Source organism: Pseudonaja textilis, chromosome Z (genome assembly GCF_049901715.1).
Source record: "Pseudonaja textilis isolate UNSWEBS1 chromosome Z, rPseTex1.2, whole genome shotgun sequence".
NCBI lineage: Eukaryota > Metazoa > Chordata > Lepidosauria > Squamata > Elapidae > Pseudonaja > Pseudonaja textilis.
Window position 1 is genome coordinate 104,469,591 of NC_142008.1, and position 25,120 is coordinate 104,494,710.

The 25,120-nt window shown below is 37.4% G+C and overlaps 2 protein-coding genes across 2 annotated transcripts in view; one reads left to right on the top strand and one right to left on the bottom strand.

Annotated features, from left to right (window-relative positions):
- LOC113451490 (serum albumin-like) overlaps positions 1–2,207 on the bottom strand; it is a 19,199-nt gene extending 16,992 nt beyond the window's left edge. Inside the window, exons 1-3 of the mRNA XM_026722874.2 lie at positions 2,085–2,207; positions 1,061–1,121; positions 342–477 (exon numbers count right to left, since the gene is read on the bottom strand). Of these exons, the coding sequence (XP_026578659.1) occupies positions 342–477; positions 1,061–1,121; positions 2,085–2,169 (282 nt within the window). The 5' untranslated portion in view covers positions 2,170–2,207. The remainder of the gene's footprint in view (positions 1–341; positions 478–1,060; positions 1,122–2,084) is intronic.
- A 10,083-nt stretch (positions 2,208–12,290) lies between these two features.
- LOC113451482 (olfactory receptor 2AP1-like) lies at positions 12,291–13,280 on the top strand. Its single transcript, XM_026722868.1, has one exon. It carries the CDS (start codon positions 12,303–12,305, stop codon positions 13,278–13,280), a length of 978 nt encoding a protein of 325 aa, XP_026578653.1. The 5' UTR covers positions 12,291–12,302.
- Positions 13,281–25,120: the final 11,840 nt, after the last annotated feature.

Below are 25,120 nucleotides of genomic sequence, written 5' to 3' on the forward strand. Positions count from 1 at the left end.
CTGAGAGCAGGGATAAGTAATTTGGGGAGGTATCATTAACATGGCAAGCCAGATATAGCAGTCTGGTTGGAAGCTTGAAGGACAGACAGAAATGTCAAGGATTTTGATCTGAAGGAAATTGGTTTCTTAGGAATGGAGCTAATACACTTATTTTACCCTTAAACATATGCCAAAAAGCTCTAGCTGAACAGAACCGTAAATACTGATGATGGGCTCCACTTCAAACCTGAAAGTTTGGAAGAATAAATTTTGATTCTGTTGACTAACTCATTTAGGATCTTGTAAGTACTTAGTTAATCTATATGTCTATATGTACTCTAATTTAGCTTCCAAACACTTACCAAAGGCTTTGCACATTGTGGCCCTGAAAATCCATCAGCAACACATTTCTGGTGAAGTGCTATAACATCTGCTGACACTTTTTTCACATCCTCAAGTGTGGCATTTGGTATACTTTGAGTGACTAAAATTAAGGTACTGAGAGAAAAAAGCACAAGTGATTAAGAAAACAGTTTGTGAATAACAACACATTCTACAATGAAGTCTGAACTTGGTCGTTCGGTTGCAGATATTTTATTGCCCAACTGGCTAAAATCATCAGAGCACCCAGGAGTCCACAATTCAGCCTGAGTTATGAATTTTCTCTTTTACTGGGAACATATTCTACAAGCAAGTGGAAAATGTATAAAGCTCTGGGAAGTGCCTGGACTCTAGATTCATCTTGTTTTGATCTTGAAAGTTTCATATTCAGGATTCTCCAACATTAGGAAAGAAATGACTAGAGCAAGAGAGACTTTCTCCCTTCTGAAGGCAAAAACAAGAAACTAATAAATCCCGAGATATGAGATTTACACTAGGTCTCCTCCTTAGTCTGTTAAAATTAGATATATAAACAAATGCTGAATTATGAAGAATTTTATTTCTTTTCACAGGAAGAATAATAGCCATTTTATGGTTATTTTATACTTTTTATTGCAAATCATCACTATAATTTTCAATTTCTGTGCATCTTTTATTATTTAGATGTATAATTTATAGCACAATTTTCTGGAATACTTACACAGCACCAAAATCAGTAGCTGATATTTGAGAGGCAAGACTGATGGTGAAATGATGGTCATCTGTAAAAAAAAGTAGTGAATTTTACTCACTATTAAAAAAGTCATGATTACTAAATTATTTCAAATATTACAAAGACTGAGGAGGCCCTATAATCTTCAGAATATACTCCAATAATTTTGCAAATTTGGCCAATAATATAAATAAAATAATTACAAAAACTATGTTTAAATTTCATTTGCTTTATAATGAAACAAAAGAAAATAATACACGTAATGCAATTCCCAGGAACTATTTGAAGACATCCTAAATGGTTTTCATGGCAATAAAATAAATTGATTTTACCATTTCTTGTCACAAGTTGTTTAGATGCCTTCTGTCTGATATTTCTTAGTGGTCCACTATATTCCAACTAACTTGATATGACTCTGCTTAGCATTTTGAAATATTTTGAGGTTAACAAAAATCAACTGAACAAGAATATCTTAGTAATATCTAGTAAAAATTTATAGCATTATACTTTTCTTGTAAGATATGTCAGGATCTGGAATAGAGAATGCTATGACTTGGGGCATAGAAAATATTTAGACATTAAAGATCAGTAGGCACATAAATACCGTTTTGGAATTATTGTGGGGAATGTCTTACTGTCTAATATTGCTCACCATAACCATCAAATTCTATCAAATGTATAAACAATAATATAGACAAAGCATATAATATACATAAACCATAATCGTCAAAATCTATCTTTTATAGACAATAATAATAAAGCAAACATGATTCATTGGGAAATTCTTGGGATAAAAATCCAATCGAAAATATAAAAGATTTATACAGTTTGAATAGAAACTAGGGGATAGTTTGGAAACTCAATTGATGTAACATGCAATTCCCATAAACTTTTCCTCTGTGTTTCCAAAGTAGCAGTATGAATTCAATACAAATCTGAGCAATCAAATGAAGACATGAAAACATTTTTTTTTTAAAAAAAAAGAGAGAATGAGAAATAGATAATATCATACCAACATGCCGATATCTTCGGGGTATGTTTTTCAATTCAGCAAAGCTTACCAAGCAAAGCAAAGGAAGGAATATTACCCACTTCATGTTTCCAAATTGTTTTGGGGCTAGAGAGGACAAGGTAGGAAGAACACATGGACAGATGGAACTTTTATAGTATATCACCCTGGATCACCACCCACCTTATCCTGTACCCATGGGAAGGTCAAAAGGAGAACACTTGTTAATAATTACAGTAATAAAATATTTGCCCATTTTGTTTGTTAAAGACAAGTATTGCCTCAAGAAATGTCTGCATTTTTTTTTCCAGAACATGGATAAATAGACTTTTGGCTTATCACACTTCAAAAAAGTAAAGTAAACTGTTTTCTCTCTTGCCCTATAACCTTAGACCTTTGGAAATTTTGTCCAAAGGTGAATCAAATTGAAATAGATGGAGTAGTAGTTTTTCATCAGGTTCAGAGCAAAGATCCATGATGTTAATTTTCATGAATACACATCTGAACAAATATTTGACATTCGCAACTGAGTCTGAAAATCTGGGCTAGAATCTAGTAGATTAACTAGATTTTAGTAGAATAACTAGTAGAATAGTAATCATTATTAGTCCATGCACATCATCACATTAAGTGTGTTTGTGTCTATATATGTGTGATCTCTTCATTAAGGTTTAAGGACCATTAACTATCATGCTGATCCAATACTGAGTAATAGAGAAATTTTTATGACTTTCTTCAATCTAGGGCTGAGAGAAAGCAAGAGATCCAGAGTCATCCATCTGGCTGACCATGCATAAAAGAGAAATAGAACTTTCATCTCTCTGTTCCTAGTCCAGAACTCTTTCTATGTATGCATATATCATCATCATCATCATCATCACCATCACCATCCCCTATCCATCATTTAAGGCTGATAGATAAATCATTTTCAAGTTCTTAATTTATGAAGGAAATAATAATACAGGTAAATATATAGGAAAAATCCCTTGGACTAAAAGAGAATGGCTGTCCCAAAGGAAGGCTTACCCTAGCCCTCCATCCAGCAGCTAAGAATTATGGGCTCACCTACCTCACCAAAGGTCTCTCATGGATCATGGCATACAAATCAAAACAAAATGCCATGAGTCCAGGTACCCTTTTGATTTTTTCTCTGTCTCCCTCCCTGGGAACTGTTAGAGGAGATGGGAAGGCCATCAAAAGGATGCTGGCAAGACACTCCTAGGAAAAGGATGAAGCGACCCTACTGCCAGAGCCCAGAATTTTAAAGCAAAAAGTGAAAGTGGGGAGTAATTTCAAAGGCAATAGAGAAAAAGAGCAAAGCTCTACTGTTCACCATCCAAAGTGAATGCTGAGGCCATCCTGTGGGAAGCGATCTGCTTCTCCATGCAAAACTTTGTGGACTTTGCAGAACCATTGGGGAAGGGGAGCCTGGCTTTGGGATGCAAAGGAGGAAGGGGTGATCTCCCCCTGCTTCCTTCATTCCACTACAGGGCCACCATGGAACTCATGCAGGGCAGTGCAACCATTGACGAAGGGGGTGCTGGCAGTCTGGCAGTGGGGCAGGTGCTCTGGAGATATGGAACATCTCCCCCATTGCAGCTCAGGTGATCTTTGGGCTGCAATTATTATTATTTAAATAAACTTTATAAATTTTCCAATAAAAATAGACAAACAACACGTACATAAATGTGAGAAAGGAAAAGGAAAAAAAGAAAAAAGAAAGAAAAATAAAAAAAACAATTAAAAACAATTTCATCCTTGACAGTTTGGGGGACCTTACTTTTAACCTTATTTTATGCCATATGTACAATTAATCCTTGATGCAAATATATAGCTATCTATCTATCTATAGATATAGATATAGATTTTTTTTTTCTTAAGTTTTCACGGGTACTTATATGTATGGCATTCAGCTTTGTTCGGGTATTTTCCCATGCCATTGTAGTTGTGCTTTTAAAGTTGTAGCAACATTTTGGCAGAATCTCATCTGCCATCATACAGAAGCCTGATGATGGCAGTTTTCGCGGGTACTTACATCTATGGCATTCGGCTTTGCTCGGGTATTTTCCACGTCATAGTAGCTGTGCTTTTAAAGTTGTAGCGATGTTTCAGCAGAATCTCATCTGCCATCATCAGGCTTCTGTATAGTGTTCATCTGTATAGTTCATCTGTATAGGCTTCTGTATAGTGTTCATTCATCACCAGATGAACACTATACAGAAGCCTGATGATGGCAGATGAGATTTTGCTGAAACGTCGCTACAACTTTAAAAGCACAGCTATTATGATGTGGAAAATACCCGAGCAAAGTCAATGCCATATATATACATATATACATATATACATATATATATATATATATATATATATATATATATATATATATGTGTGTGTGTGTGTGTGTGTGTGTGTGTGTGTGTGTGTATGTATATGTATATGTATATGTATATGTATATGTATGTATGTGTGTGTGTGTGTGTGTGCATGTGTGTGTGTGTTGATGCTAAAATACTGACAGCCAACGGCTTCCACAAAAGCAAAATCACCGGCTTGATCCACAAAAACACACTGAGACATAATAGAGACCCAGAAGATGAACAGACCTAGGCAACAGCTGTCCTGCCCTACATAACAGGTAGTACAGACGAAATTAGTAAGATACTACACATCAAGACTGCCTTCAAAACAGACAGAAAAATAGCAGCCATTCTTAGAAACCCCAAAGATAAAATTGACCTGGAAAACCAAGGCATATACGAAGTCCCCTGTGCATCATGCCCGGCCACATACATTGGACAGACCAATAGAAGAATAAGTACCTACCTGGATGAACACAAAAATGCAGTCAAAAAGCTGGAACACACTTCCTCACTAGTCCAACACATGGAAGCCACAGGTCATAGCATTAACTTCAATGGCACCAAAACCCTAGCCACTATAGAAAATCACAGCCACAGAATTATCAGAGAAGCCATAGCTATTGAAAAAAGACCTGAAAGCATGAATAAAAGAGATGATTCCACCAGACTGTCAATCATTTGGAAACCTGCACTCACAAACAAAAAAATCTCCACACCACTAGCCAGGCAAATACCTGGGCACAAACAGATCCCCGCTGATACCTCCAGCTCAAACACACCCCGACCAGGCACCCAGATGAAACCTAGCTTCCTAACTAATGATAGCCGTCCATTTACCTAGAGCCAAGCTGCATAAAAGGCCTCCAATAAAGGAACACAATGTTGCCAACCAATCAAGACAAAAAAGAGCCACTAAACAGACAGAAGATATTAGAAACACCAATCAAGCAGAACACAGCAAACTCCAAGACCAATAAACACAGACCTAGATTCCCAACCAAACAGGATGAAGAAAAAACCATTCTGCCACAGCAATAGGCTGCCCCAAATTTAAAACTGAAACCACTATAAAATCTGACTCACAGAGGAACACAATACAGAAGCCTGATGATGGCAGATGAGATTCTGCTGAAACGTTGCTACAACTTTAAAAGCACAACTACAATGACGTGGGAAAATACCCGAACAAAGCTGAATGCTATGTGTGTGTGTGTGTGTGTGTGTGTGTGTGTGTGTGTGTGTGTAGGTAGGTAGGTAGGTAGGTCGGTCGGTCGGTCTAGGTATGTACGGGTCTTTTCCCGTGTAAGATTAAGAGCATCTTGGTGACGTTTTGGCGAAGTCCAACTCGCCATCCTCAGGCTAGTGCTTTCGGCTTCGTGCCAGTGCCTGCTTGCAGATTGGCTGGTTTTTTTCTAAGAACATGTGTGGCTGAGGTATTGGCTATGTGTCTATCAGCCTCCTGTGTTATAATGACCTGGCTGTGTGATGACCTTTTGAGTTCTATTGTTGTGGCATCCTACTGTGCTGTAATCTCCTGGGCTGTTGGCTGTGTTGTAACCTCCTGAGTTTTGTGATGTGATATCCTGAGCAGGTGGCTGTGATGTGATGTTCTGGGTTTTGATTTGGCTCCCAGTTTGAGGCCTGGCTATGTGTTCATGGTGTGTGTCAGTTTGCTTGGTTTGGAGGTCAGGGTGTGTGGCAACTGGTGATGCAGCTGTGGTCTAGTTTCTGGACGGTGGTTGCCTTTTGTCTATGGGGTGGGTTTGGGTTTGATTCTGGTGAGGGAGAATGGTGGTGGCATCATGTGTTGTTTTGGGTCTGGTGTTGGTTTTCATGGCTGGGACTCATTTGTTATAAAGGCTAGTTTCCAGAAGGCAGGAGGTATCATCCCATTTATTCATGTTATGGGGGTGTTTCTCTATTTTGATGACTTCCCTGATTATTCTTTTGTTGAAGTGTTCAGTATTGGAGATTAATTTGGTTCCCTCAAAATTAATTTCATGTCCTGTGGCTTTAAGATGCTGGAAAAGGGAGGAAGTATTTTCTTCTTTTCTGACTGCGTTCTTGTGTTCTGTGATGCATGCATTTATTCTCCTGTTGGTTTGTCCAATGTATGTGGCTGGGAAATTGTTGCATGGTATTTCATAAACTCCTTGGTTTTCTAGCTGGATCTTGTCTTTGGGGTTTCTTAGGATGTTGGCTATATTTTGGTCAGTGCCGATTACAGCACAAGACCCAGGATGTCAAAACAATAGAATTCAGAAGGTCATCACACAGCCCATTACCCAGGTCATTACAACACAGGAGGCTAATAGACACATAGCCAATACCTCAGCCACACATGTTCTTACAAAAAAGCCAGCCAATCTGAAAACATCAATTCCATCAACCAATCAAGAAATGATAACACAGCCAATTTGATCTGTTCTATTGTCATTTCCTCCAACCATTTTCTAATTTTCTGCCAATATTTCTGAGCCTCTGTACAAGACCACCACATATGGAAGAATGTTCCCTCCTTTTTTTACATTTCCAGCAATTCGGACTCATGTTGGGGTGCATCTTCGCTAATCTTGCAGGGGGAAGGCGCCATCTATAATACATTTTACAGGCATTTTCCTTGTATGCTGCCAATTTTGTGATTTTGTTATTTCTACTCCAGAGCTTCTCCCATTCTGTTAAAGTGATACTATGTCCTATATTCCTACTCCAGGCTATCATATTTCCTTTGACAATTTCTTCCTCTAATTCTGTCTCTAGTGGTAATTATAAAATTTTGTTATATTTTTTTTATCTGGGCTTAATAGAATTTTGTTTAGTTACTGAAGTTTATTATTGATTCCAAATTCTTTCTTATCATGTTTTGATTGCAGGCTGAAATTAAGGGGCCAAGCCTCCATGAGGTGACTGGGAAAGAGAAGGTCTGCCTCCTGTACTGTCAATGCCTACCCTTTCACTAGGGCTTATTTTGGGGTAGGTCTTATATTAGGCTCACCCCAAAAATCAAGCTAGGTCTTACTTTCAGGATAGGTTGTATATTCAGGAAAACACAGTATATTGGTTGCCCCCCCATTTGTCATCATATTGTTTTAGTCATCTATATCTATATCAGCTATATCTACAGTATATCATCTATCTATCTATCTATCTATCTATCTATCTATCTATCTATCTATCTATCTATCCAACTCTCTATCTATCTATCTATCTATCTATCTATCTATCTATCTATCTATCTATCTATCTTTTACTGATAATTATTCTTCTTAGTTTCTTCAAGATGGAACTTTTGGCTCCATCACTGAAATTGCTATTGTTTTATGGATGATTTCTTAGACATGTATTTTGAGTTTCATTTTAAATCAAATGAATGCTGACATAAAATAGCATAGGATTTTGCTTGAGTAAGAATTAGGAGATTTTCCTGTACAAAAGAAGTACATATTTCTGAAAATGTTCTGAGAAAATTGGGCCAAACAGAATAGGTGTGGGTGTATTGGCTTTCAAGATGCAATATGATGTGCTGGTCATCTTCTTTAAAGTCTTATACTGCACAGAGCCAGACTGTGGCAGGGATCACTTTTCTCTAAGGCTATCTCCCTGTTATATATATAGTAGTCATGCTCCTAATGCTTTCACCAAATATTGTCAATTGGTGAGAATTAGGATATTTACTTAAAAAGAAATTGCTTCATTTTGCCCCTTAGAATCATGAAATGGGGAAAATTGTCCCAGATTTCTTGGTTTTGTTTGTTTGCTTGTTTTCCAAAGAAAGTCTTAAACCTAGAGCTAATATACTTGAACTGCAAAATCCTGGATTACAGCAAATAGTTATTCCATTGCTTACTTGCTACATAATGGCACATGTTTTTGCAGCCTATATCTAGTATCTGTACTTAAAGATTTTTAATGATTAGGATATATATATATATATATATGGATCTTTGGTTGTTCGGGTTTTCTCCGCGTAAGATTCAAAGTATCTAGGCAACGTTTCGATGAAGTCTCATTCATCATCTTCAGGCTTCTGTCTCCGGCTCTGTGCTTCTCAGAGTGATGTGAGATTGCAGCTGCTTCTTCCTTTTAACTGCTAATGGGGTGGGACTTGATTGGGTGGGGGCTTGGCTGTGTTCTGATTGGGTGGGGTGTGTTCTCATTGGTTCTCATTGGTAGGGGTTTGGCTGTGTTCTGTGTTCTATATACCAAATTTTATTCAGTTTTAGTGGACAACATATTTCGGGTCATCACCTTTACATACAGATATGACAGCAATTATATATTCATATATGCATACTTAATTCTATTATTACTTTTTCCATTCCAAATTTTCAGTATGGAGAGGTACAAACAAATTAATCCTAACCTCTTTCATTAATCTCAATTGAAACATCTTTTTGTTTCATTTCAATTATTTCAAATATAATCCTTTAATATTTATTTTAAAAATAAAGATAAATAATATATGTTTGCATAATAATAATAATAATAATAATAATAATAATAATAATAATGGTTACCAATGTCTCTACTTCCTTTTAATAGTCTGTGTTAATTTATTAATTTAAGTGGTTCTCTAATCTGTCATATTCCCTTTCCATCACCCATTCTTTTTACAGAGACTAATTCTTTTTATCTAGATTAATATAAATTTTAACACTAAAGAAAAAAACGAGTATAGGTTTCCCCCTTTTACTGCTTTGAATGTGACACCTCAGTGGTTAAAATATACCTTTATTCCCTCATCTTAATTTCCAATAAACCATTATTTTTAAGAAGTTACAATAATAATCATTACATCTTTTCATTTGGATTCCGCAACATATTTCCCCCCCCTTAATTTTTAATAAGAGTTATCGGTATCTATCCCTCCTATATTACCCTATTTTCTAAATATTTTTAATTGCAGATATATTCTTGTTACCCCTTGTCACCCTGCAGAATCCCCTTTGAATTCATCAACCATTATCTCTGAAAAAACAATTTATTTCACCATTTTACTATTTCCGTATTTCTTTATTTCATGCACCTGTTTCTTACTGCTTCTCCTCCCCCTCTTTTCCCCATATCTTTTCTCATTCCAGTTTATATCCCTCTCTTTCTTGATATCTTTCTTTCCACTTTTCTGCTGGATCTTTCTGCCTCTCCCGACTTCATAGGTATTCCCCTTTTTGATTATCTTCTTAAATCTCAACTTTTTAGCCTTCCTTCTTTCCCCATATTTTTGTAGTGTTCTTTGTGTTAATTGTCTATTTAAGATGTCTTCTTCTTGAATCGACTTCTCCTCTAAAGTTCTTTCCATTTTTTTGTTGCCATTTTTTCTAACACAGAGCAAAGTGATTCACCTCTTTCCTGTAGCAATTCTCTCATATTTTTATGTTCCATTTTTAATTCCCAAAGAGATATCATCATTACACACTCATTGAAGTCCACAAAAAACACTTTTACTTTCCTTCTTTCTTCTTTCAATTTTCTAAAGTTCTCAATTATTCCAGCCCAGGGTCTATACCAAAAACATCAATCAATCCCACAGTCAGTCTTTCCTTGCTTCTTTCTTTATTCTGGTTCAGTTTTCACTTTCTAAGATTCTTATTTTGTTTCAATATTTTTTTAACATTATATCAACACAAGTTCATTCAGAAATAGGATGCTTTCCCTTTTGTTTGAACTCCAGTTTTTGTCAGAAGGTGGCACTCTCCATTATACAAAGTCTTCAACTTTTTCCTCTATTTTTTTATTTAGGGTTTTTTGAACCTCAATATTCCAGCACAATCCAGTCTCTAATTTGTACATTATATTATTATTATTTTTTGACAATCTTAAATTCAGCTTTGTTTTATACCTGTTTATTGCCAAAATATTTTAGTCCAATTTAGTTAAATCTTTAGTTCCGGCTTCTCCCTTTCCTGGTTCAAAGCCCCACTTAGCTGTCAAAAATATTTTCTTTCTTTTTTTCCTGGCCCTTTGTATTTTCGCCGCTCACTTTTCTTTTCTTAAAAGTTCAATGTTACCTTAATCCCAGGGTACTTTTGTTTAGTTGTGTTGCCATAACTCTTAGTCCAGCTGAGTCCTCCCCTTTGGGGTGGCCATATTAGACCACCGCTTCATTCGCCTTCAGAGGGTAAAAGCCCAAGCCCAGGTGGGGAGATGCAGCTCCCCTCAACCTGGCTTGTGGCTTCCCCTTACTCCACCACCCCTCCAAGGCAGCTTCAGCCCTAACTGCGATGATTGGGGCTCTCCAACAAAAGAGCACGGACCATAGCCATGGACAGTCATGATCTACAGTCTGTCAGCGAGGAGATATGTAACAGCTTACAACAATAAAATAGAAAAATGATAAAAATGTAAAAATAACAACATAAAAAGGAATGAAAAAATAAATTGTGGAAGTACAGTAATTGTCAAGTAAGGGGAAATCAGGAAGTCAAATCAAATAGGCAGTAGATAACAGTCAATAAAATTCAGGGTGGGACTTTGGGATAACCATGTGGGCCTTTGGGACAACCATGATTGAGAATCTCTACAGACTTTTAGCTATACAATTTTGTGTATACAATTTGAATGGTGTGGGAGTAGGAATTGATTTCCAGAGGGAGAAAATTGCAGACTTCAGGAACCAGAAACACTATTCAGGTGACCCTGAAGACACAGATAAACCTCCAAGTGCTTCAACAACCCTTGAAGTGCTATTGCTATTATGTGAATATAATATTACATTTAAAATCTACTGTAACAATCCCTTTCACTCTCTCTGATTTCTTTCCCCAATACTTTTTTTAAAAAATTGTATTTATTTTTACGGATGATTTCATGTTTACTTTAAAAAGAAATATATTTATTTCACATTTTTTCTGTGTTTTCTATTTAAAAAAATGTACTCTGAACACTTAACACAATTCCCCATGGCAGATGGGCCCAGATATATTAGATCTTCTGAGAAGAAAGATAAACAAGCAACAGATATAAGCTTGAAAATTACTAGGTTTTTTTCCATACCTGGAACAAACTGCATTGTATTTCTTTAAGGGTCATGTATGTTAAAGAGGAAATTGAAATGAATAGCAAGGCATTCAGTATTCCTGATAACTTGAAACATGAAATCAAAGCAGCAATGAATGATACCAATTTGAACATACAAAGGTCTCTGTCCCTGTCTGTCTGTTTGTCTGTCTGTCTGTCTGTCTGTCTCTCTCTGAGAGAGAGAAAGAAAGGGGGAGGGAGTGATAGATTTTACAGCATTATCTATTTGGATTTCTTCCAATTTCAGGAACTTTTACAAACATTCCATTGTACATAGCAGTGGTATTCTGCTTTCTGAATAATAGCCCAAAGAAACATATTCTTTCTCTATACAGATTCTCAGTCATCCAGGTTATGGTTGTCTCAAAGGTGCCTTTTTCAGGAGGCAACTTCTATATTCTTCTTCATTTAAGCAACCTACTTATGCATCCTTACACATTTTTCACAAATTTGGGGGACTTTTTAAAATAGATTTGGGCAGTGCACTCATGATAATAAACCCCAACATGTAAAAAGAGTTGTGTTAATGGTATTTAGGAGTATCCCCTTTCAATTCTAAATTTTAAAGTAATGTAAGATAAAATTACCAGGGCAATTCTAATGAAAACAAAAACAAAAGTAATTGTAGCTAAATTCACCTTATTTAAATATATGCCTCAGAATTACTGTTAATTCTTTTAGTATAAAAGTCTAAGATTGTCCATAAAATTGGTGATCAGCTTTCATCAGTGCATGAGGGGAAAAAACTATGCAAAGCAAGATACCTGATTATTACAGTCAACATTTTAAATCAGAACTTTTATTGAACATTGCAATATTGTTTTACAGAATATATGACCATTTGATGAAATACTCCATGAATAAAGAGGAGAAGGATAACCAAACAATGGTTGCAGAATTTATCCTCCTAGGATTCAGAACTCTTCCTCATTTGCAGATCATCTTTTTTGTTATATTTTTAATAATATACATGGTGACAATGGCTGGAAACATTCTTATAGTTGTAGTAATAATAGTTAATCATAGTCTTCACAAGCCCATGTTTTTCTTCCTGGGAAACTTTTCTTTTCTGGAAACCTGCTATACTTCAACAATTCTCCCTAGGATTTTGGCCAGTTTTGTCACTGACTATCATAGAATTTCTTTTAATGGATGTTTCCTCCAATTTTATTTCTTTGCTTTTCTAGCTGCAGCTGAAAGTTATCTCTTATCTATAATGTCTTATTATTGGTATATAGCTATATGTAAACCACTGCATTATATAACTATAATGAAAAACAGGTCTTGCATTCAATTATCCCTTGTCTCTTGGATGGTTGGCCTTATGGCTGTTGCAGTCACCACATTCTTCACTTCTCAGTTAACTTTCTGTGGTGCTAACAGAATTGATAATTTATTTTGTGATTATGCACCATTGTTAATCCTTTCATGTAGTCCCACTGAGCAGACTGAAATGGCAGTGTTAGTCTTGGGTTCTGCATGCACATTACCACATTTGTTGCTGACTATGACCTCTTATTTCTTCATTATCAGAACCATTTTTGGAATACCTTCAATCATTGGAAGAAGCAAAGCATTTTCCACTTGCTCCTCTCATCTTATTGTGATGACAATTTTCTATGGGACCCTCATAATTGTGTACTTATCAACGGATAGCAAACTCAGGAGTCTGAACAAAGTATTCTCAGTTTTCTACACAATCCTGACTCCCATGATCAATCCCTTTATTTATACTCTGAGGAATGGACAATTTAAAAAGGCTCTTGGGAAAACTATTAGCAAACTCTCATTGAGAATATCATTGGGTGTACAATCCAGATAAAATATCCTGAGATAGTAGCAGGGATTTTGATATTTGAATTTCTACTTCTCTGCTTCGTTGGTGATGGTGATGATTGATGATGATGATGATGATGATATGATCATAGAAACAATAACTAACTATCCAGGATCTTGGGAATAGAAGGACAAAAATAAATACCTGGTTGACTATGCAATAAGATATAAAAACATTAAATTCTCTTCCAGTTTACAATGCATAAATAAAAAGACAGTATAATAGAGTATAGAAAGTGTGAGAATGTGAAGCATTAATACTTTTTCTAGAAACAAAAAAATGCATGCAGATTTTTATCTTTGTTCTTACATAGATAAACTTTCATTAATACCAAACTCATTGCTATCTTATCTGCAATCTCAATTGGAAACTAGCAGTGATCTGTCACAAAGTGTTCCCTTCCTTTCCTCTCCAAAAGGTAATTAGAGCCACCATGACCTTCTTCTTGGCATTTTCTACATGGTTTTTCTACAAGCATTTCTAGAAAATACTTCATCTCTCAATTCCATTGAATATTCAGGTCAGTCCTCATTTAAGTGGAGATGAAAGCTACAAAGAATTTGATCTAGAGAAGATAAATGGGACTCCCTTAAAAAAGGAAAAGAAAAATACTGTACTATAAAATTCATAGGAATGTTGTTGTTGTTGTCTAACCCAAATGAATTTTAGGGCAAAAAACTGAGTTGAATGAGATAAATGTTTTGGAAAATACATATTTGAAAGAAAAGAAAGATAGCAAGATCAATTTAGATTAAATAAATGATGTTGTGTAAAAATGTATTGATTTTATTAAAATGTTCACTTATGTGGGAAATAGAAAAGACAGTTTTTATCCATTGATCCTACACTTTTCCAAACATGAAATCTTTTTTATGCATAGTAAAAGATGGATATGTAATAATAGGATGGATAATAAGTATCTGTATCACTTGAGGTATATTATCACATCTCCCCCTACTCCAAACATTTCAAATTAATATTTTTATTGTATAACAAGTATCTTCTTTCCAAATTCCATAAGAACATCAGCATGGAAAACCCTTTGCTTAAGAAATAGAAGAACACAATTTATGGAGTATATATTTTGCTTGTCATGAGCCATTTTCTACCAGATATGCTATTCTATTACTTAGTTCCAAGCTGAAGTTATAGTAAAGTTCAGTTCCTGAAAAACAGCACTGAATTTTGGTTTTCCAATTAATTAGTGAAGGATCAAAAAGAACCGATGAGAAAAATATGTATCATAAAGACAAATCTGGTTGGACCTTTGCCAATTGAGAGATTATTTATTTATTGAATGTAACAGTGTTTATGATAAATAAGGATATAAATTGCATCTAATTTTTATAAACAGTGGTCAGCCATTTTATTAGTAGAGGCCAAAAATAATTAAGACAATGAGGGATCTTTGTTCCATGACTGTGTCTCATTTTGGAGATCTTAAATATCTTTTGGATTGAAAGTACTAATGTTCAATGTCAGATTGATTAGTGGAAAAACATCTTGGCAAGAGAATGCGTAATTACATCGATTGACCTCTGGATATAACCTAATGCCTACAGATAATTGACACACTGGCTTGTCCTTGTTACCATTTTTTTCAAGGAAGGCAGGGAGATGAAACAAAGTGAGCAAGAGTCAGAATAATGTAACTGAAAAATTCAAAATAAGTCTGCATATACCAGAGAAATTTCATTTATCTATCATCATGTCTATACTATTGTTTCATATAGTAAACAAATTACAAAAGGACTAATAAATTCTGCTACATTAGAATACATCAATTTGAGACAATTTGAGACTTTTTATTTTGTGTTGATTTTGATTATATTGATATGTTTTCATTGAATTATATTTGATTTCATATTAAGTATGTACTTTTGTTATTACTTCTACCTACCTTGAGAACAGTTAAAAGTAGGGAAGGTGAACAGGTGGCTTATTCACAAATGTAACCACACTACCTATATTTGGTTATTGTTTTCCAGAATTCAAAATGGCAAGACTGATTTGTATACAATTTTAGACTATGAACAAATTTAGGATGTTGATTTCTTTAGACACAATACTTTGATAATATGTTTGGCACTGTAGATACGTTCATTAGAAATAAGTTAGGAAACATGAATTCTACTGAAGCTATTACCACTTTGTTTTGCAGGATCCAAGCTTCCCATTCATTTTCTTTGATTAAATAATATGGAAAAATAAAAAAAAATAAAAAATATTATTGAAAAATAAATAATTAAAAACTTGACAGATAATTAGTATGACTAGGAATTCATGATCATTAAGGAAAATATTGACACTCTTTGAAATACCAAGAGGAAGGCAGTATATAGATATAATTGCCATTTAAATTATATGAATTATTTAGTAAGTAATTCATTTTTCTTCTATTATGGGCAATGCAAAAAATAGGATAGTCTTTCTTCTTCCTTCATGTATCATTGTCTTACTGAATTTTTGTTTTCTTATAATTTTTAATTCACTTAAAAGAGCTTTTGGAATCTCTAACCTAATTCTAAACTTTCTTTCATCATTTCCTGCACACTTTGCAATTTCAACCTTATTTCCATATATATTCCACTCATCTTGTAAGCCTTTTTCTTTTTCTTTCTCAATATTTATATCCAATCCAAATGTTCAGTATTTTATTTCCACCAGCATCTATTTTTTAATTAAAGCAGCCAAAGTCAATAAATCTTTATATCTCAGTTCTGTTCAATTGCTTCTTTTCAAATTCCTTTCAAAGCCAATAGTCAACTCTGGGGTAAAATCTCCCTATATCTCTTTACAATGATATTTCAGCATTACATTTTTTTTGGGGGGGTGGGGGGGTTGTTGCAACAAAATTCCTCTCATTTCATTTCATTTCATAGTCCAATCTTAAATAGACCAAGCCCTTTTCAAAAGTCAATAAAATTTTTCTTTTACAATTAGATGGTGCTCATAATTCAATTCCACGTTCCACTCTTTATGTTCACTTTTTTCCTTTTTTTAGCTTTTTATTAATTCCGCTAATTCCAAATTATTAGCTATTATTCTTTTTAGTACAGCCAAATCCAGCATTTAAAATGCCTATTTTAGTGCCAACAAGTAATTATCCATTTCAATTTCAAAGTTATTATAGTTAAATGTTTTCAAATCCAAAATCAATTTTCTTAATTATCCAATTTTCCTCTCACTCTACAGTCACCACTTCTGCAAACTTTTATACCAATTCTTCTCTTCAATCCTGGGGTTACCTTTTAATGTCCAAATATTCTGCCTGGTCCACACACTGCCCACAACTTCACTGCTCCAGCACAACCTTATTTCCAGGTCAGCCTTCCATCTTCAGGGTGGCCATTTTAGACCACCACTACAGCCCATCTTTGGAAAGAGTATAACTAGCCAGGAAGGGGAGATGAGGCTCCCCTTGACCCAACAGGCTCCCCTTGACCCAACAGGCACCTTCCCCCTTCTTCACCAGCCCTCCAAGTTTCCGCCCCATTTGGAGTCCTCCAATGGGTATGGCACGGATCAAAGCCGTACACAATTGGAGACTCTGATCCATCTTTGATGGAAGTGCCACTGGAAGTCCCCATCCAGGCCTAAATCCTGACTGGTAGGGTGACACTTCTCTGCCTTACCTGAAAACCATTCCATCTTCCATCACTAACACTCTTCCTTAAAAAAGTGGAAACCTTCTCTAGTTGACAAACTATCAGGGGCAAGGTGAGCCTTGCATGCACTATAGCCCTTGCCCCCAGGGCCCTCAAACTCACACCAGCCCTTCCTAACTGCCACAGAAGGGTCACATCCAGAATCCCCATATCTCCCAACACATATCCACTCAATGCACAAACAGCACCTTGACCAATTGTTCCCATCCACCAAGCAGGAAGTCACTCCTCCCCCACTCAGCTCTCACCCAGGAGTCAGGGACTAACACACTTGCCTCTCACTTTGCCTTCCAGCCCCAGAATTCCCCAAGAGCCTTCCCAGGCCCAATTACAGAACACACAGAAGAATGCAAAAAGTAGTCAGAGGAGTAGCAAGAAGGCCTGCTATGCTGCATTAGATATTGTAGCAGCTGTGTAGTCCTCTGATTATTTAATTAGAACAATTAATTGAGGACAATTTGCCTCCAGAAGTTGTGGGTACTCCAACACAGCAGATTTTAAAGAAAAGATTGGATAACCATTTATCTGAAATATTACAGATTTTCCTTCTTGAGTAGAGATTGATCTGGAAGATCTTTAAGATCCCTTCCAAATCTGTTAGTCTCTTATTCTTTTATGCTCAAGGGATTTCCTGTCCCTGTGCTCACACTGCAGTTGCTCACTCCATTAATCATCTGGCAGCAGCTATTTATTTGCCTACTGTAAAAGGAAGGGAAAAGGAAGGGAGGGGAAGAGACAGGAGAAGGGATAGAGAAGGGAGTGAAGAAAGAGGTTAGGAGGAAGGGAAGAAAAAAGAAAGGAAAAGGGCGGAAAATAGGAAGAGATGGAGAAAATTAGGAAGGACAAAAGGAAGGAAGGAAGGAAGGAAGGAAGGAAGGAAGGAAGGAAGGAAGGAAGGAAGGAAGGAAGGAAGGAAGATTTACCAACAGTCATTCTGTTTCCCTATTTAGGTAAGGAAATATCTCTGACATGATTACCAAATGGGTCAGGATTTATCAGGTATTCCTCTATAATTATTACTACAACAGCATTATCCAAATGTGAAGTTATAAATTTCCATATCTGAATGTCTATGGAGAGTCTCATACCTGAAGAAAAGTAAAACAATTTTGTTCCATAGTTACTGATGTGCCCTCAAAATGCTGGAATAGAATTAGTGTTAGCCCTTAAAAGATGGAATAGAATTTATAATATAATGCAGAAAGAATAGAAAAATAATTAATTATTTTTTTAAAAAAAATATACTTCATTTTGTTTTATTTTATGGTAGCATGTACAGGATCAAATCGCTACTGAGTAATAAAAAACCCATATTGAATTAATTTGATTTTGTAGAATATTTTCAGAATATAATTCTATTTAGGATATTTCTAATATAGTTCAGCATTTTTCTCTCAATAGTTAAATAACCTTGAGAATCTTAAATTCAAGCCATGAAAGCAATAACTTCACACCAAATGTTTCCATTAGCTATTAGTTTATTATCTCTGGTCATAATCACCAAGAATCTAGTTTTAAGTGCTCTCGATATAACATTGAGTCATCTTATCTAACTATGATAAAGAAACCAAGTACCACATAATGTGAACTGTATGCTGATCATAGTTATTTCATTTCATTTTATTTATCAAATTTTAAAATTATCCATTTCCCTCACATAAGGACTGTGGGCAATGTATAGTAAGGTATTAAAATATAAAACCAGATTGCCCATCTAATTCTTCCTGGAGAATCTATGATACAAGCAAAAAACAGAAAATGGCAATATATTGATGAAGATTCTTAGTCATTTAGAGTTGTCTGGAAGTTGAATCATGGCAAATGGCTTTTTTTCTTTTTGATTGAAATGTTTTGTTGCTTACCAAGTAGCTTTTTCAATTTCTAATGAAAACTGTGCAAATTGAACAAAATAAATATTTTTCTTTCTCTTATTGTTATCCACTGAAATTTTCATACAAGAAATTTATATAAATTAAATAAATAACATTGCTTCAATTAAATAGAGGAGAGAACTTGAAAAACAAAGCAAAATATTTTAAAAGTGGAGTATGCATAGGTATAGAATAGTGGTACCTGGTTCAACAGTAGTAAATATGAAGAAGAACTAAGTATTCTAGTTGACAACCATATAAGTATGAGTTGCAGAGAAGAACAAGAAAGTTGATAAATGATCTGGAAGTTAAATGGTTTGATGAATAGATGAGTGAGCTAGCTATGTCTAGCATATCAAAGAGAAGGATCAAGGGGAATAAAGTTGTCTTCTAGTATTTGAGGGGCTATCCTGGAAAAGAGGGGATTGACTTATTTATGAAAGCATCAGAGGGCAGGAAAAGAAGTGATGGATGGAAGTGTGTTAAAGAGAGATCCTACCTAAAAGTAAGAAGAAATTTTCTGACAAGGAGAACCATTAATCAACACAATAGCTTGCCTCCAGAGTTATGGTGCTCCATCACTGGAGATTTTCAAAATATAAGCTGGACAACATATTATGGAATGGTATAAGATCTTCTGCCTAGGAGTTGACCTAGAAAAACTCCAAGGTTTCTTCTAGCCCTATGATCTTAAGTTCTAATATTTCCTAAAGGAACATCTTAAATTTGTGAATTTCATTGTATGTATATTGTGTATATATGTACAAAGACAATAAAGAATTCTAATGGAAAGTTACTGTATATCATTTTATTATGTGTTTAATCTCGAATTTCTGAGAACATAAATATCCAAAAGGACGTTGTCTTAATTTATTGCAGGATTGTATCTAGAGAATACAGACTCAAACATTATCACAGGTTCATTTTCCATTCTGTAATCATATACAAATTGTGGAGGAAATGGAAAAGTACCAAAGACTCTTTATGTAATCTGCTTTTCCTAATATGCTGAAAAACAGGTCAAAGCACCATTGGGAAAGAATGTTTGATGGTACAAAGATTTATGTGAATAGCGATAGATAGAGAGAGAAAGTATCCTACAGATGTTACAAAAGTATCAGGGGCTTGACCTCTCTCGGGACCTGTTACAAAACTTGTTTATTTTACAACAGAATAAATAGACTTTTGGAATTTTTCTTTCAAACATCTAAAGCTTTTTTGGAACTGGTACAGATTACATTCTTGTTAGTATAAAGTAGGACTTCTATACATTTGTTTTCTACTAATCTTATTTCAAAACTGAAAATACCAATGGAAAGAGCATTTGAAAATCCTCTTTCTGATATTCTTATAAGCCATGAATAGACTTGGGTTAAAAAGTTTAGACTTGTCCCGATTAAATAACTGCAAAAAGTCTTGTTCTGAGAGTGGAATATTCTAAAGAAAGAACTTTTTGTTCCTTGACCGAACAAAGCTGATCCAACTATTCTGGGTAGTATAATGTTTTTCTAGAAGTTCATTTTGTAAACCAGAAACAGATGTGGTCTTCAGAATGTTTTCTGGTTCAGGAAAATACTTACCTAATAAAGCCCAAATTTCTTTCAGGAATAATATCTACCTACATAAATGCTGGGTTTGACTTTGGATCTGAGTGAACAAAAGTAGAACAAAATATTGATGAATTTGAATGGAAAATATATATGGTACAAAGCTGGAATTGATGGTGGGAGAGAACACTGAGTTTCTAGATATCCTTTCTGAATTTTACATATATGTCTGGAATCCTGGGAGTCTTGTTTCATGGAGGCTTTTCTTCCTTTTGTTTCCTTTTGTTTTCTCTCTTCTCTTCTCTTCTTTTCCTGTGTCATGTCTAAATGGCTTCTTCAATCAGCATACTGTGATAGTATACAGGTGGTACTCATTTAGTGTAAAACTGAATGCATGCGTGCAACCTTCTACAATGCTGTAACAAATCTGGACTGGAACAACTAGTAACCAACAATACTAGACTTAACAACTATCTCGATCTCATCTTCTGCAATAGTTTGAATTCAATTTATGGAATATAAATTAAAGAACCCTTTTCCAACAGTGACCACAACATAATTGACTTTTGTCTCAACATACATCCACACAAAAATCATCATAACGATGGGATCCCCAATTATAACTTTAAAAAAGGCAACTATGTCCTTACAGACAATGATCTCTCATCTCTTGATTGTCAATTTCTATGCACTGGATGCAATACTGTTGAAGACCATTACAACATATTTTTACTTGAAGTCAAAAGAGTCATCAAACTATATGTACCAATAACAACTCCCAAAACCAGAAAAAACAAATTACCCATAACAATAAGGAAGCTTCAATCCAAAAAGAAATCAATTTGGCAGAAAAACAAATCTGATCACATTGCCAACTTCAAAAGCTAATACAAAAATTTATGCCACCAGATAAAGACTGAATGCACCAATTATCACATAAAACAAGAAGAAAACCTTCTATGCACCAATTCTACCCATGCTTTCTACAATTTTGTAAACAACAAACTAAAAGATTCAAGGTCCATCCCACCCCTGAAAGGACCTAATGGTAAAGACTGCAACAATGACACCATTAAAGCCAACCTCTTTAACATATTCTTTGGCTCAGTATTTGTAAACAGCAGTGGATCATGCTTACTATTTCCTAGTCGAACCACAGACAACTAAAATGATCTAATACATATCAATTTTACAGAAAACAATGTTGAAAACATTGCAATCTAAAACCATCTCTATCTATTGGACTGGACAGAATATGTGCCTACTTCTTTAAAAAGCTATCCACTGCCATAGCTGAACCTCTAAGCATAATCTTTGAAAAATATTTCAAGATCAGTTCCTTGCCAGAACTATGGTCATCTCCATCTTCAAAAAGGGAGACCCCAGCCTAGTTGAAAATTACAGACCATCTCTTGATGCTGCATCACCTGTAAGGTCATGGAATCAATTATTAACCAATCCATCATCCTCCACTTAGAGACAAACAACATACTCTCTAATAAACAATTTGGTTTCAGGAAAAAACTATCAAGTAATATGCAACTCTTACACTGCAAAAACATATGGACTACACAACTTGATCAGGGCAAAGCAATAGACGCAATCTAAATAGACTTCTGTAAAGTCTTTGATTCAGTAGTACACGACAAACTACTAAAACTAAAATCTTATGGTATCTCTGGATACCTGCATAACTGGATAGAAGCATTCCTGTCAAACAGACAACAAATGGTCAAAATTGGGAGCGTCCTATCAAAGTCTGTACTTGTCGACAGTGGTGTCCCCCAAGGCACTGTTGTAGGACCAACTCTTTTCATACTTGTTAAGTTTGAGCAATGAGAGGCTGAACCAGAGCATGAGTGCAACAGTACTTTATTTTACAAATAAAGGGCTGACCGTGCTTGCCAAGCCTGGAACTGGCTTGCAGCAATCAGCAGCCAGTTGGACCCCGCAGCCTGCTTTTATAGCTGGCTGCTGGGGAGAACCGACCAATGGGAATGGGGGAATAACGCCCACACAAAGTGAGTGGACCTGAGTGAGAACTCCTTGAGTCCTCAGGACATAACACCCCTTCCCCCAGATGCGAACACGCATAGTCCTTGAGGTAGATGGGGGTTTGTGTTGGCGCCGGAGCGGCGCAACTCGGGAACATTGTCTGACTGTTCGGTATCAGTCTGTGACGGTTGAGCTGGCATAGTGTCGCCAACACTCTCTCTGGACTGGGCATCCTCGGAAACCACCGGGTTGGTTTCTGGAGTCAAACTCTCATGGGTTGGATCCGGTTGATCAACTCTCTGGGCGCTGTTGTCCGAGTTTGGGCTGACCGGAACGACCGCTGGCGCAGACTGGTCACTGGGTGCGATGTGGCTGGGTGGCGGATGGGACGGTTCCCCTTCGACTGGAGACTCTGGATTCTTGTTTGCGAGGTTGCTGAGGCGCCTTCTTAGTTGGTCTATGTGTCTCCTCCAGACGCGACCATCCTCCAGCCTGACTCTATATGATCTCGGCCCGGTGACGAGCGATGACCTCGCCCGGAATCCAAAGTGGGTCCCCAGCGAAATTCCTTGCGAATATCGGCTCCTGTAACATAAAATGTCTAACCCCGAAATGGAAGCGAGGGAGAGTCAGGGCAGTATTGTGGGTGCAGTCTATCTAATACAGTCCTCAGGCGCCGGCCCATCAGAAGTTCCGCTGGGGACTTATTGGTGACTGCACAGGGGTTGAGTGCTGGCTCATCAGGAACCGTGAGAGTTTGTGGTGCCAGTCATCTCTGCCAAACCTAGCGAGGGCCTCTTTGGTGGTCCTGACGGCCCTTTCAGCCAACCCATTACTCGCAGGGTGAAATGGGGCTGTGAAAATGTGGCGAATGCCTAGGTTGGCTGCAAAACGGCTGAATTCTACTGATGCGAACTGTGGGCCATTGTCGGAGACCAAGGAGTCGGGTAGTCCATGGGTAACGAACAGGCGCGTTAACACGTTGGTGATTGCTAGTGTGGTGGTCGTGGATAGCTGTGCCACGTCTATCCACTTGGAATAAGCGTCCACAACCACTAGGAACATCTTTCCATGCACGGGGCCGGCCAGATCGATATGGATTCTAGACCAGGGGGCGCTGGCGCTCTCCCATCTGGTAGGGGTGGCGATGGGGGGAGCAGGACGGGATTCCTGGCAAATGCTGCAGGAACTTACCCAATTGACAATGTCCTCGTCTAGACCCGGCCACCACACGTAGCTGCGTGCCAACGCCTTCATTCTCACAATGCCGGGTGTCCCTCGTGCAACGCCCTCCAGGACTCGGGCACGCAGCGAGGTCGGAATGATCACTCGAGTGCCCCACAGTAGACAACCCTGCAAACTGGACAGCTCCTGCATGCGAGTCTTAAAGGGTGCGAATTTGTTATCAACATTGCCTCCCGGCCACCCCTCCGCACCCAGTCGAGCACCTGGGCGGCGTTTGGTCTGCCTTGGTTTTGGCGGCGATGTCAAGGGCGGTGATGGGCAGGTCCAACTGGGTGATTTCAAAAATGGCATTGACAGGAGCTGGGTCTTCAGCCGGAGCGGGTAAGGGGCAGCGACTGAGTGCGTCAGCGTGGGATAGAGTTTTGCCCGGGCGGTGGATAAGTTTGTATGAGTAGGCTGCTAGGAAAAGCGTCCACCTAGTCATCCGAGGGGAGAGGACTTGAGGTGTCTGTTTGTCGCCGGCCAGTAGGCCCAGGAGGGGCTTATGGTCGGTGACCAGTTGAAGAAGTGGCCAAAAGGAATTCGTGAAACTTTTTCACGGCTGCAACAGCTGCTAGGGCTTCCTTGTCTATTTGGCTGTAATTTCGCTCCGTGGCCGAGGCGTCCTGGAGAAAAAGGCGATGGGGGCCTCGGCGCCATTGGCGAGTCGGTGACTAAGGACCGCCCCAATTCCAAAGGGGATGCGTCTGCTGCCAGTACTAAAGGAAGGTTGGGGTCGAATTGGATGAGCACTGCCTCTGACGTAAGTAGTGATTTGACGGCGTTAAACGCCTGGTCTTCTTTGTGCCCCCAGTGCCACGGTGACTTTTTGTCTAGTAATCTGTGTAGGGGTTCGGCTACTGAGGCTTTATGGGGCAAAAAGGATGCATAAAAGTTTAGGAGTCCCAAGAAAGCTTGTAGCTCCGTTTTGGAGGTTGGTGTGGGAGCTTCGTGGATCGCCCTGACCTTGGACTCCAGGGGTGAATGCCAGAGGCGTCAATTTTATAACCCAGAAAGTCCACCTGTCTAGTGGCAATGGCGCATTTTTCTTTTTTTAACTTGAGGCCATGCTGTCTGAACCTCTCTAACACTGCTCGCACTCTCTGGAAGAGTTGGGGTCTGTCCCTGGCCAAGACCAAGATGTCGTCAAGTAGGGTACTACACCAGGGAGGCCCTGTAAAATCCGCTCCATGAGGATTGAAAAATACCGGGGCAACACTTACGCCAAATTGGAGACGCTTGCATCGGAAGGCACCCTGTGAGTGACGATGGTCTGAAGTTCCGCTGTTTGGTTATCAACAGGGAACTGTTGATATGCTTGAGACATGTCCAATTTAGCAAAAATACTGTAATGATTGAAACGGTTCTTATACGATTCCCACTTCTCTTCGTCTGGTTTAAACGCCGGGAATACTGGATTGGAACCCATGGTGCTGGAACGGCTGGGCTACCTGCGGGAGAAATCTCTCTGGGACTACGAACACTCGTGAGTTACTAGTGATATCAGCTCTGGAGAGGTT